At 44.0% G+C, this 13,133-nt stretch overlaps 1 protein-coding gene across 2 annotated transcripts in view; it reads right to left on the reverse strand.

Moving 5' to 3' along the window:
- Nucleotides 1-13,133, reverse strand: part of ITGA8 (integrin subunit alpha 8) — a 181,183-nt gene that overhangs the window by 139,687 nt on the left and 28,363 nt on the right. For both annotated transcript variants that reach the window (XM_084858984.1, XM_084858985.1), the window contains exons 4-7: nt 6,506-6,629; nt 5,474-5,535; nt 3,655-3,700; nt 337-462 (exon numbers count right to left, since the gene is read on the reverse strand). In XM_084858984.1, the coding sequence (XP_084715110.1) occupies nt 337-462; nt 3,655-3,700; nt 5,474-5,535; nt 6,506-6,629 (358 nt within the window). The remainder of the gene's footprint in view (nt 1-336; nt 463-3,654; nt 3,701-5,473; nt 5,536-6,505; nt 6,630-13,133) is intronic.

The raw sequence follows: 13,133 nt of genomic DNA on the forward strand, positions 1-13,133 counted from the left end.
CTCCCTAAATAAAGAATCTCTACCATGTATTTGGATGGTCAAAGTTTAAAAAGCTCTGAATTTTCAACACTTGACATTTATCATGACCTCGAATCCAGCTGTAATTATTACGCAAATGAGAGATTGGTGTCTTTGGACAAAGACATGCATCCCCATTCGTATCAAAAGATGCGCCCAGCAAGTTCAATAGATATTGGCTGAATTTCATGATTTGCATCTGAAACACTGGAAATATGCTCAGGAGGTTTTTTATATGTGTGGATCTCTTTTCCTGGATTAGTCTACATTTCCAGACAAGCACAATGCCATCTCCAGTAACATCATCATGTAACTTACCCAAATAATTGTCATCATATATTGATGGTGCCACCCCAGTTTGCTTTTCTTGTGATATTTTCCTTAGAATATTCTTGAAGGAATAGTCTGTGATAATATCAGCAATGCTACTGGTGATAATCTGACCTGTGATTCAAATATATATATATATATATAAATAATAGATTAAAGAGTTCTATAGGGCAGCAAGTTAATTAAAGAATCTCAATTAAGGGTATATTTCTAAACCATCATCTATTATTTATACAGCAATTGTTATGTGTGTGTGTGTGTGGAGGGGCAATTTCAAATAAGAATTTGAATTAAGAAACAAATGCCCACAGGCTCAGTATCTAAACAAACAAACATGAGACAAAAGAAGAGTGGAGCTGGTGGAGGGAAAGGGGAAACTTTGCACAAAGTGGGAGAGGGTGAACGAAGAAGGAGAAGGTGAAGAAACAGCAGCTGCCATGGGAAAATGTACTTTCTTTTTTAATAACCACTTTGCTTATTACCAGACAAAAATGGTTGCAGTGGAACACAGTAATAGCGAGACAAGCACTGGAGCAGAAAGTAGCTATCAGCTGTTCTCTCTTGCTATTGCAATGCATTTCCTCGAAATACTGGACACAAGTATTATTTCCACGTAACGAAGCAAGGAAGAAAACGAAGAGACAAACAAAGGGCAGGCATTTACCACACAATTTTGTTCTAAGCACAGGTCAGTATCACAAGGGTCTAGGTCAGCAGCAACACATCAATCCAAACTTTCAAAGCATTTAATGAGCTTCTATCAACGGACAGTTCCCCCAGTCAAGTCCTACCAGTCAATCCCATACTCGCTAAAAATGAGGGCTGTGCACCGCTTTGGCCCAAGGCCCGCACCCGAGTCGAAACGGGCTGCTTCGGGCCCCTTTAGAGGTGAAGCAGAGGGGGCACAAAGTGACCCGCAGCAGGCCGGGGGCTCTCCAAAGCGCTTTGGTGTGCTTCGGCATCCCAACCTAGCTACACCGGCGCCTCCAGCTCCTTACCTGAGCCTTCACAGGACGAGTCACCACCACCGTCACCATCACCGCCTCCACCGGCGCCGCTGCCAGCATCACTGGTGCCGTTGTGGCTGCCGCCGCCCACAACCACCAGCTCCTGAGCCCTGGGCACTCAGTTTTCAAAATGGCAACTCACGCACCAGCTCCTGTTGCAGGAAGTCGCCATTTTTTAAATGGCAGCTCCCTGCAGCAAGACCCAGCATGCATCCAGGGCTCAGGAGCTGGTGGCGGCAGGCAGCGGTGGCGATGATGGCAGTGGTGATAGTGGTGATGGAGGCAGCAGTGGAGAGAGTGGTGGAGGTGGCAGCAGCCCAGGTAGGGAGCTGCAGGGTTGTGTGGGGGTGTCAGGGCCCCCCCGAAGCAGGATTCAGACATCCGAATCCCGCCTCGGGTTTGGGGCTGAGGCACATCGCCCCCCCGAATCAGCCCAAAGCAAATCAGGCCCGCTTTGGAAGCCCCGAAGCAGCTTCCGAGTCAGTTCGGGGGGGTCCCTGCACAGCCCTACTAAAAACTGCCTGTCAGCAATAATATAGACAGACACACACACACACACACAGACAAAACACACACACATGCACACAAGCATGCACACACACACAAACACACACACACTGAAGGCTTGTCTACACAGACACATGTCTCAGGGTACAATCCTATGCATGTTTAGACAGAAAAAAGTCCTACTGGCTGAGAAATGCTGGGGGTTGTAGGACTTCTTTTCTGTCTACACATGTGTAGGATTGCACCCTTAGTGTCTTATTTCACAGTCCGGTTTTGATAGAGAAAATCTCTTTGACAACAGCTGCATAACATTCGGCTAGGAACTGATCCAGCCATTCCATTACCACATAGAAACCATCCCAGATTTGGGAGACAATAACAATTCTCTTCCATAATTATCCTGTTGCAAAATGTATGCAGACCACTAATTTCAATTAATCGCAAGAATTAGACATCACATCTATCACATGCAGATGGAGCCAGTCAGATGCTTATGCCTTATATTAGCTGTTGTCCTGCTTCTTCTTCTCCTTTTTTGTCCAGGCCACTTCTTAATACAAAAAAATGATGCATAAGGTCAAAAAGCCTTTTGTCCATCTGGCCTGTAGTGCATCTTTCCTCTTAACCGTTTTATTACCATATGATCTTGTATGTTTGCAGCACGGATTACCGCAGGGGTGTAGAACCTCAGGCCTGGGGGCCAAATCTGGCCCTCCTGGGTTCCCAAGGTAGCCACACACCCTTTCTACAAATCACCAGTCATTTGGTGGTTTCCCAGCTTTTGTGCCGTTTTTTCCCCATTCTAAAAGGTTGAAATGTTTCTCCTAAGGCTTAGTAACTGGCCGTAAGAGCTTTAAGCTAAAATGTGCTGTTATTTTGGGCCCTGTATCTTTTGCCTTTGGCCCCTCCCACCACTGGAATGTGGTCCCCTAGAGCTTTTCAAAATTAAATGTGGCCTCAGGCTGAAAGAGGTTCAACACCCTTGGATCAGCATTTTTCTGATATTACATAAGTGAGCAATTCTCAATAGATATTGGGAAATGAAAGATGGTGTAAAGACTATCAACTTCTGTCCAAAGGGCATCACAGATATCTTGGGCATGGCGACTGTGAACTGAATCTCAGCTGAATGTGCATGGGTAGCGTAAATACCATGAGTATGGGAAGGTAAGTCAAAGAATGGTGGATGTCCTGTGAGCAATGCAAACTCAACCCATTCAACACATAACTGAAAAGTCCTGCCGCGAGGAAAGGTCAAAGTGGTATCTTTCTTATAGTACAGCACAAGGAAATTAAGTGATGTCTTTTTTCCTGCCTGTGTGATATCCTTCACAAATAAAATGTTTTATGTAGAAAAGGAAGACATGGAGCACATTTCTTGTGCTGTATAATTCAGAGTATGATTTTGACCTCTCATTCTACTTGTAAACTGACAAGGCTGAATTACTGATTGTGCCAATTTATAATCATGTGAATAAAAATGGACTAAAACCTATTTTAACTGGGCAGTGCAACCCCATACACATTTATTCAGAAGTAAGTCACACTTTGTTCAATGACGTTTACTCCCTAATAAGAGTGGTTAAGACTGCAAGTCTTATTTGCTGATCATTACAATTCTTAGGGTGCAATCTTATGCATGTTTAGACAGAAAAAAGTCCTACAGCTCCCAGCTGGCTGGGGCATGCTGGGAGTTGTAGGACTTTTTTCTGTCTAAATATGCATAGGATTGCAGTCTTAATTTCACTTCACTTTTCATTTCATCTCTTGCAATATATGTAGATGAACATACCTTGCCAATAAAAACTGCCAGGTCCTCCTACTATGAGGTCTCCATTCTATAAACATGACAGACAAGAACAACATTAAATAATTAATAATATGCTCGAGAGACCAAAAGCAAAGATGTGAGAAAAGATTCAAACAATTAATGCTCATTAAATGGGATCATTTAGCCAGTCCTAGTGTATGTATGACATAGTTTGGGGTCAATAGAGAAGGTGCATTCTTCCAATTGGGGTTGATGCAACTGGCCATTTTTTTCATAGAATGGAAGCTTCCTCATTTAAGGCGCTTAAGGGGAGCCAAGTCTCAGTCTTATTACATGCTTAAGGGGAGCCAAGTCTCATATTACATACTGATGTTTTCATATCTTGGTATAATAAGCAAGATAAAGTGGAGAATTGTATCTACCAAGCACATATCTGGTGGGTGCACTAGCAATAGAACAAATCTGTCAGTCAAAAAAGGAATATTATTACTTCTACTGGTTATGCATACGCCACTCTAAATGTACCTTATAATCTTTTTTTCCCTATCTTCACACTGTGGGATAGATAATTATAATTTCTATCCAGTAGTGACTTGTGCGGGGATAGAAGCTGAACATGATGTACAGTTGCTGTCACTGAGTGTCAGCTGAAGGGGAGAGTGGATGACTGTCCTTAACAGCCGCTTAGCAGCAGGATATGAACAATTTCGTGCCTACATGGTGTAGCCTCAGCTGCTAATAACAACAACAACAACAACAACATTTCTATTCTGCCCAATAGCCAAAGCTCTCTGGGTTGGTTACAAAGATTAAGATTTACCCTTGCCTCTGCCAACCAAATAAGAATTGCTGGTAAAGCTGTGGGTTTCTCTACACTGCTGCTCAGTGGTGGCAGCCATGAACTACAGTTATTGTCCCAGGTTTTATTTGAAAGGTGGAAAACAGAGGTTGAGAAAGTGCTGCATGCAGAACCCCACCTAGGAAGTAGAGATGCTGGAGAAATCCGAGATGGACTAAAATGAGCTCAGATTTTGAAGAATCCTACCTGCAGAATCTGCTGTAGACCGACCTCCTCAGGCTGTGCAGACTCTGTGGAATTTAGTTTCTTTCTTTTTTTAACTTTCCCGAAATTTACGCAAATTTATTTGTAAGGAAATATGCATGTTTCTGCTGAGACTGGTAAATATATGTGGGGAAAAGTTGAATGGAAGGGGGGGACAATATGCTAAATATTTCGTACTAAGGTAAATTATGTAAACTGTTGTGAAGCCCCTTATGGAATTATTTGTGCATTTTTCCGCAAACAGGAAAAAAAAATCGAATCCGGCTGTGAATGGACGATGGAGCAAAAGCACCTGACAAGCCGCAAAACACAGACAGAACGGATTTCACACAGTTTGTACATCCCTACTAGGAACTTCTTTACTTCATGTGCTGCTGAACCACATTAGCATTCATTTGGTGAATCAGGATCTTGCCTACATATTCTCATGTTTTTATCAGTGTTATCCATCAACCACAGAAGCTTTAACCCATTTATCATCTGTCCTTAAATCTATTCCTTTGTCAAAACATGGTCTCCCCTTGATGCTTGGAGGTAGTTGTAGATTTCCCTTTTGAATTCCTACCTATGATTAGTCTAAGAAATGAGGGAAATGTCAGTTTTTAAGAGCATTTGAACAAAACTAAATAGGTTTTAGATACTCAGTACAATGCAATAATTAAAAAAAACCATTTTGAGTTGTGAAATGATGAACTGGAGATGAGGGGTATGCTTTTGAGAGTAAAGATGAAAGTGGTTAGAAGATCCAGAGCCAAGCCAACCACTGTGGACTCTCACCTTGTAAAAATCTAAGCTGAATCCTGCTTGACAGTAACCTTGTCCCTCGGGATCCGGATTGTCTGGAGGTATCAAAATGTAAACGTTGAATTAGTTTCATAATATGGAGTGACTTGAATGTTACCCACAGCAAATGGAGAGGGCTTTCCAAGAGGAAGAGCTAATAGCTGCAAATTTAATCTGTTGCTCTGGGGGGTGAAATTTCTGAGCACTGATTTCTGAGCTGAATGCTAGTTTCGAAACACCCCCCCCCCCGCCCCATAACCCCTGACATCAAAACCCGCACGTGAACCAGCAGGGCAATTTGAACCCAAACAAGAAGTTCATTTCCAGAATCTGCTTTGGCAGATTCAAAGGTGAATTTGAGACGTTACATTCGTTTTACCCCAACTGACATCAGTCAGAGTGAGAGAAATGACTTTGGGTTGTACACATGCCATAAACTTTCATGATAGTCTGGTGTAGCCTTTGCACACTCCTGCATAAACCATTGTCTCTGGTAGGTGACAAGGCACCTTCATTTGTGCACTCAACAGTGACAGTCAGGAAATGTATTCGAAGGTGTGTAGGAGTTGTGCAGTTCTCAGTTATGTTAACAGTTTCCCATTCCTTCTGCTGCACTGAAACCCCAGCTTGCTTGCTCACAAAACAGCATGATTATCTTAGCACAGGTTCAACCTGCAGGTTGCCAATTCTATAAAAAGAGAGTTCCACTTGGAATGATCAGCTGCTTTTAAAAGTTGGCTTCTGCTTATCAAGATCTGTTTGCTATATTTAAAGCCCTTTTAAATTAAGCCAATTCGGTCTTCACATGTCAGCATAATAGCACCAGCCTCATCTTTGTTCTTTTAATTAAATATAAAAGCATCCAAGTAGAAACATATAATTTGACGTCTCTTTTTAATGGAGATCCACTTTGCAAGAAGATGTCTCTCAGCAAGAGCCATTTAGCCAAAGCTACACCTGGGATGAATGCATGAGAGCACAGATTACAATCTCAGCAGGCCAAATTATGAAAAACAAACCACTTACTGTTGCGACAAGGGGAATACTCAGCATAGGCGCTGAAATTCTGAATGGCTACGTAGCAGGTGCCAACTGGATCCTTTTCAGGTATAGCCTTCAGGGTCCTCCAGTGATACAAGGGAGCACAAGCCTATCAAAATATGAGTTACACATCAGAAACTTTTTAGATGTTGTGTGTGTGTTCGGTTGAGTCGTCCTGTCCTTGCGCCCCATTAAACATCAGATACATTGCATTCATTCTTCTTATACCAGATGTATTTGTACAGCCTCAATTTTAGCCTTGTGCTAAGCACACAGAGATGGGTTCTTAACAGAACCTCCTTTGCATGCATGGGGTCCAATCCCCATGATCTTCTGTGCAAAGGGAACTAGGCAGCAGGGCAGGGGAAAACATTTGCCTGAGTGCGCCACCCTAGTTCAAGTAGGCAATATCGGGCCTTTCAGCCTTTCCCAAACATGGGGCTCAAGATGTTGTTGGACTACAGCTCCCATCATCCCTGGCCATTAGCCATGCTGGATGGGGACAGTGGGAGTTGTAGTCAAACAACATCTGGAGACCCAGTGTGTGATCCAATAAAAGGCATATTCATCTATTTGTACATCCTTCCATGACAAGGCTAATCAGGACTCAGTCTAGAATGGATTCTGATAACAAAGAAACAATCGGGAGCAGCTAAGAAAAATCTTGCTGCATGGTGTCTGTGTACTAGAGAAGAAGAGGCATTTGTAGTAAATCCCAGCATTAGTGCCCTTCCATTTCCTTTGATTTTTGAGTGGAGGTTGTGTGTGTGTGTGATGGTGATGGTAGGGTTAATACTTGACTTCACTCCTTGGACAAACACTGCAGAAAGCTTTTAAGTAGGTAATGTGGCTCGAATGATCTGAATCCACTTTTTGCCTTGCACAAAAGATGGACAATATTGCAAGCAGTCATGTCAGACATTGTTCTCTGTGTCCACCTATGTCGAATGTCTGATATGACTTGTTTATCATCCTGGGCAACAGTATGGAGTGAGCAACTTGTGGCCATCTAGATTTCTGGTCTACAACTCCCACCAGCTCTAACTAGCACTGCCAATGGTGTGGGATGATGGGAGTTGTAAGCTACAACATTTGGAGGGGCACAGATTGGCCACCTGGTCTATGTGGTGACCACTGGGTGAAATTCCAGCCTACCCATCTACTTTTCCCTCTCCCAGCCTAGCTGAGACAAAGGCAGGTGGGTGCACAGATACTGGAGGACAGTAGGCATGCCCCAGTTTCAAATTAAGGTAGTGTGGGCCCAACTCAGCATATGAGAGCCACTGTCAAGACCCCATTGGGCCCAGCAGACATCATGACATTGGCTTGCAAGCTTGGCCCATTTAAGGTGGATAAAAAAGCCCCTTGGCTGACCACCTTTTGGAAGCAAATTTGAGCCCACACTTTAAATCAACAAGAGGTTGAACAGTTGTTGGTGGCTTCGAGCCCAGGGCTAGCTTCCACCCTAAGGGAGGCTGTCCAGGGTCTGGCTAGAGATGGAGTCTGAATAGTACATGCCAAAACTGAAGAATTTATGTTCACCTGGGATGAAAGACGTTATCTGATTAATTTAGATCAAGCAAGTGGGCAATCCGGGTGGGATTTTATCCTTCAACAGGCACTGGTGGCTGTCATCCTGGATCAAATTCAACCACAGAGTGATGGTCATCGGGGCTTAGATGAACTACCCTGGACTACAGCACAGTTGTGGAAACTCAAAGAAGGCATGAATGAATGGTGGAACGAGAAGCTGGGAATTTGACCAGATGACTGCCCAGCCAACTGGCAGGCGTTGTGGACTAGCATTTTAAATGTAGACTGGTACTATAGGGAACCAATGCGTAAACTAGAGGTGGCTATGTTACAAATACAGGGTGAACATGGGAAAAAAGGGGATACCCACATACTCTAACAGGCTGTCAGGAAATAAGGGGAAGGTGCACCAAAAGGGGAGGTGTGAAAATACAGAGCTAAGCAAAAGCCACCAAAGCCAGATTTTTAAGGCACAATGGATCTGTTAAGTTTCTAATCTATTGAAACTATTCCAGGTTGAGCTGAGAAGAGCCTGAAGTACTAGAAGGCTGGCCCACCTTCATTTTTATTTAAATTAGCTAAATAAAATCTAAATTGTGAGTTGCCTTTCTACTAAAAAAGCATCCAAGGTGAATCTATAATAATAAAAGAGCATGTGTGCGTTTGTGAGTCTGTCTGAGTCATAGCGCCAAAATCATGAATCCTAGACACCTGAAACCTGGCATACAAACTATGGGGCCCTAGGGTCGAAGCCAGCTCCATTCACTAGTTACTAATAAAATTATTATAATGAAATGCAACAGCAATAAATGCAATGAACAGCATGAAGTCTAAGCATCTTTAAAAATGTCAAAACCAAGAACCCCTCATCAGTTAAGAGTCTTACTAAAAATAAATGTTTTTAACCTGGCACCTAAACGATCTCCAATGAAGGCACATCACATGTCTGTCCACATGTGGGGCCACTGCTGAGAAGGCTCTTTCCCGGATAGTCACCCGTTTCACCTCACTAGGTGGGGGCACCCAGAGAATGGCCTTATATAGTGGTATGGGTGGAGGAGAAGGCCCTTCAGTTACCCTGGTGACAAGCCATTTAGGGCTTAACCAGCACATTATAAGTGTGCTCAGTAGATGAGCAAATATGCAGGTATCTTCCTACTTTGCAGAGTTCCTTTGCTCCCTCTTTATATCAAAGAAACAACAAAATGTTAATGAAAAAACCTTGACCTCTTTCTTCCTCCTAGAAAAGTCTGGCAGGTGGTCCAAACCATTGGTCAGTAGATCTTGTAAATAACCTCATTATGCTTCGGCAAGGAACCCCAAAATTGGTTATCATTACTAGCTATTTGATCACACAAACAAGCTTCTTTAATAGTCCCACTGCCTTTCTGCAAGCCGTAATCTAAATAGAGGCCTCTTGTGCGGGGAGGTTACTTTAACAGCAGTTACAGAGGGGCTCAATTAGGATTGCAATCCAGGTGGAGGTGTATTTTTTAACACTTTATGTCTTCATTTGGGGTTCCAGTGAAAATTCCCCCCACAAGTTCCTATTTATGTTGGGAAGCAGGGGGGTTGCCCTCGGATCCAATGACGGCTTCCCTCCTGATGCAAATAGTCGCTTTCAGGATGGTGGATTTTTGAAGGGAGCACTGAGTAGATGTAAGGGATTAACAAAAGCTCCGGGCACACTGCAGTCCCACGGCTGTCCACCACATTTGGAGGGCACCAGATTGGGGGAAGTTGGGCTATAACCCAGTCCTCTTCAAGACACATGGAACTAAACTAAGATGTATGTGTTCGATCTTATGTGTTGGAAGAAATGGTTCCCTTGTTGAACTTTATGGGTCATTGGGTGACATGCATAGGCAGGATTAATTTTTGACAGTTATTTTCTATATGGAAATCAACTTTGATTTAAAAAAAAGAGAGAGAGAGAGAGAGGGAGCACATGCACCACGGGGAGGTAATCTAAAGGTGCCTCGTTTGGAGTCTGAGAGAAGACTGCTGGGAATTCAACATTCATGCTCACTCAGTAACAGGAGAGGGTGATGTTTTATTCATCACCTGTTTTATGTCAAAATCCTTTTCTGGGGTTAACCACATGAGTGAATATTTAAAGCAAGGCATTTCCTTTAGATACATGCTCCCATTAAGGAATAATTCAAACCGTTTTAAAACAAATCCCAGGGCACCACTTGTTGCTTCATAATTGTTTGGGAAAATTAAGCATGACCGAACTTGGAGGTTCAAAATGCAAGATGTATTGTCGTCATTTATAAAGCTTTTTTTTTTATTAAATCCTAGTGCATTAGCTGTTAATGCAAAATGCCTGTCCGTGTGGAGAACACGTCACCATCGCCTTACGAGTTAATAAAACTGCTCGAGACAACACAAGTAGATCATTATGGATTTCCACCTGGGGGTTTCTATCAGTGTGTGTAAAAAGCCCTATAAAATCACAATATATACACTGAAGTTTCTGAAAGAAAACTTCAGACTTGGCACCATAACCCCGTTACCCCCACCACAGTATAGTCACAGTTCTGCAACGGTGAGCTCTGCTCCCCATGCAGCGCAGTCAGTTGCTACAGCAGGGGGAAGGAGGAACTTCAGGGGTTCTGGGAACCATTTTTGCCCCCCTCCAAGCCTGCCCACTGGCTGCACTTCATGGGGCACCGCCCTCCCAAAAAATGTTAGTAAAGAAATGTCCATGTTAACACTGCAGAGCACGAAACAGGCCAAATTCAAAACAAGCCAAATTTGGTCTGTTTAGCACTCCGTAGCGCTAATGTGGTCATTTTGGAGGCAGGGGGACAGGAAATACATTTTTGTGCCATGGTAGGGGCCGCATTGGGAGAGTGGTGGAGGCCGCATGTGGCCTGTGTGATGCCCTGTGATATACAAGCTCCTTTCTGGCCTGTGCAAATTGTTTATGTCTTTGTTCCAATTGGATCACGTAGCAAAGTAACATCCTAATCACCAACTGCATGTTCATCAGCTCTGGCAGCAAATGCCTGCTGAAGACTGTCAGGGAGCAACATGATATACTTGAGAGGTTGCTGAACATGCTGGTCCCAGGCTACTCATACTGACTCTGAAGAACAAGGCCCTAAGACAAGGGTGTTGAACCCCTTTTAGCCCAAGGGCCAAATTCCATCTTGGGAAAACTCTCAGGGGGCTGCATTCCCACAATGAGAGGGACCAAAGGCCACAGGGACCAGGCCAAATGATACCCCCAAACACCGGCATATAGTGGTTTAAAGTTCTTACTGCTGGTACCTAAGCTTAGGAGAGGCATTTCAACCTTTTATAATGGAGGAAAAACTGCACAGAAACCGGGAAGCCACCAAATAAACAAGGGTCAGGGGATGGGGATGGGGGCATGGCCAATGGAGGGCTGGATTGCTTTGCACCCTTGCCCTAAGATGTTGCAGACTGTGATAAATCCAAGTGTATCTTTAAGAGTCTCAGTGACTGTTCCTCGTGACTCCCCCCTCTCTAGCGAGATTCAGACAACTCCCTCGTCCCATGTGCATACACACACACACTGAAGGAATGCATGGGGGGAGGGTGTTGCAGGCCACATGGGATAACCCTGCACCTGGCAGCCCACTTAGGGTCCCTGTGTCACACAGAACAGATCTGTTCATGGATGTGCTCCTTCTGATGTGCTCCAAACATGCCGAGATGGGAGGTGAGATGATTCCTGCAACCCTCCTCACATTTTCTTCCAACACATGGTGGGGAGCATCTGAACCCCTTCTCTCTCCCCCCCTCTCTCTCACACACACACACTGTTCTAGGGCAGGATTGGGGACCCTTAGGCCCGGGGGCCAAGTCTGGCCCTCCTGGGGTCCCAATCCAGCCAAATGGCCACACCCCTTTCCCTGGCCCCACCCCATTTCCCCAGCCACAGATCATTTGTGGTTTCTCAGCTTCTGTGCAGTTTTCCCCCACTCTAAAAGGTTGAAATGCCTCTGCTAAGGCTCTGTTACTGGCAGCAACAGCTTTAAGCTACAATCTGCTGGCGTTTGGGGGTATTTGGGTCCTGTCTCTTTTGCCTTCTGTCCTTCCCACCACTGCAATGTGGACCCCAGGGGGCTTATATAAAATGGAATTCAGCCCTCAGGCTAAAAGAGGTTCAACACTCCTGTTCTAGGTTACGTTGCAGCTGGAAGAAAGGTGGCACATCGGCCTGGTTCTGAGAACAGTCTTTCTGGGAGCTGAAGCACATGGATATGTATGCTCCCCTGAACCCACATATTCCCGAAATTATGATATAGGCAGATGGTGATCTTCATTGGCAAATGGACACAAGTTTCTCTATCGCTTCCAATAATACTTCCACACACACTGGTAGTAGAGTGAGGCCTGTTCACTGCTATGTGAGCAGATGGAGGTCTTCCTTGAAACAGGTCTGGTGAGAAACAAGGAACCACCATGTGGCAGAGCCTCTGTTATGACAGAAGAACAAGATTTGAAACTGCGGTGCAAAAAGAGAGCCAATGTGGTGTAGTGGTTAGAGGGTTGGGCTGGGACTCTGGAGACCCAGGTTCTACTCTAGTCCCCACTCAGCCATGAAGCTCACTGGGTGAATTTGGGCCAGTCATTGACTCTCAACCTAACCTTTCTCACAGGGTTGTTGTGAGGATGAAATGGAAAGGAAGAGGATCATGTATGCCTCCTTGGAGGAAAGGCGGGTATAAATGTAACAAACAAACAAATAAATAATGAATATTGCAGACCAAAGTTCTGGAAACTAAGTACATTTCTGAATACTTCCCTAATTTATTCTGAGCACAATAGTTAGGTTTCCTTGGAATATGGATAGTTTTGGTCTTCTTAGCCCTGTGTGTGCCCACCACATGTATTGCTTCAAAATGGTTCCACTATCACCGTGGAGCCATTTAGTGAATGACTAAAATATGTCACAAAGGTTTGGATCATGTGGTATTCAGAGTATTCCAAACCTAACCTGGGAAACAACTTAAGCCCTAAATTTCAATTAAACATATACATGGAATATGTTTTGATAGATCAGAATGCTCCGGGGTTTAAATAAATGTCATTCTTAATATTG

The sequence above is a fragment of the Heloderma suspectum genome, chromosome 5 (genome assembly GCF_057233095.1).
Source record: "Heloderma suspectum isolate Gila_16-S chromosome 5, 16-S_ref, whole genome shotgun sequence".
Lineage (NCBI taxonomy): Eukaryota > Metazoa > Chordata > Lepidosauria > Squamata > Helodermatidae > Heloderma > Heloderma suspectum.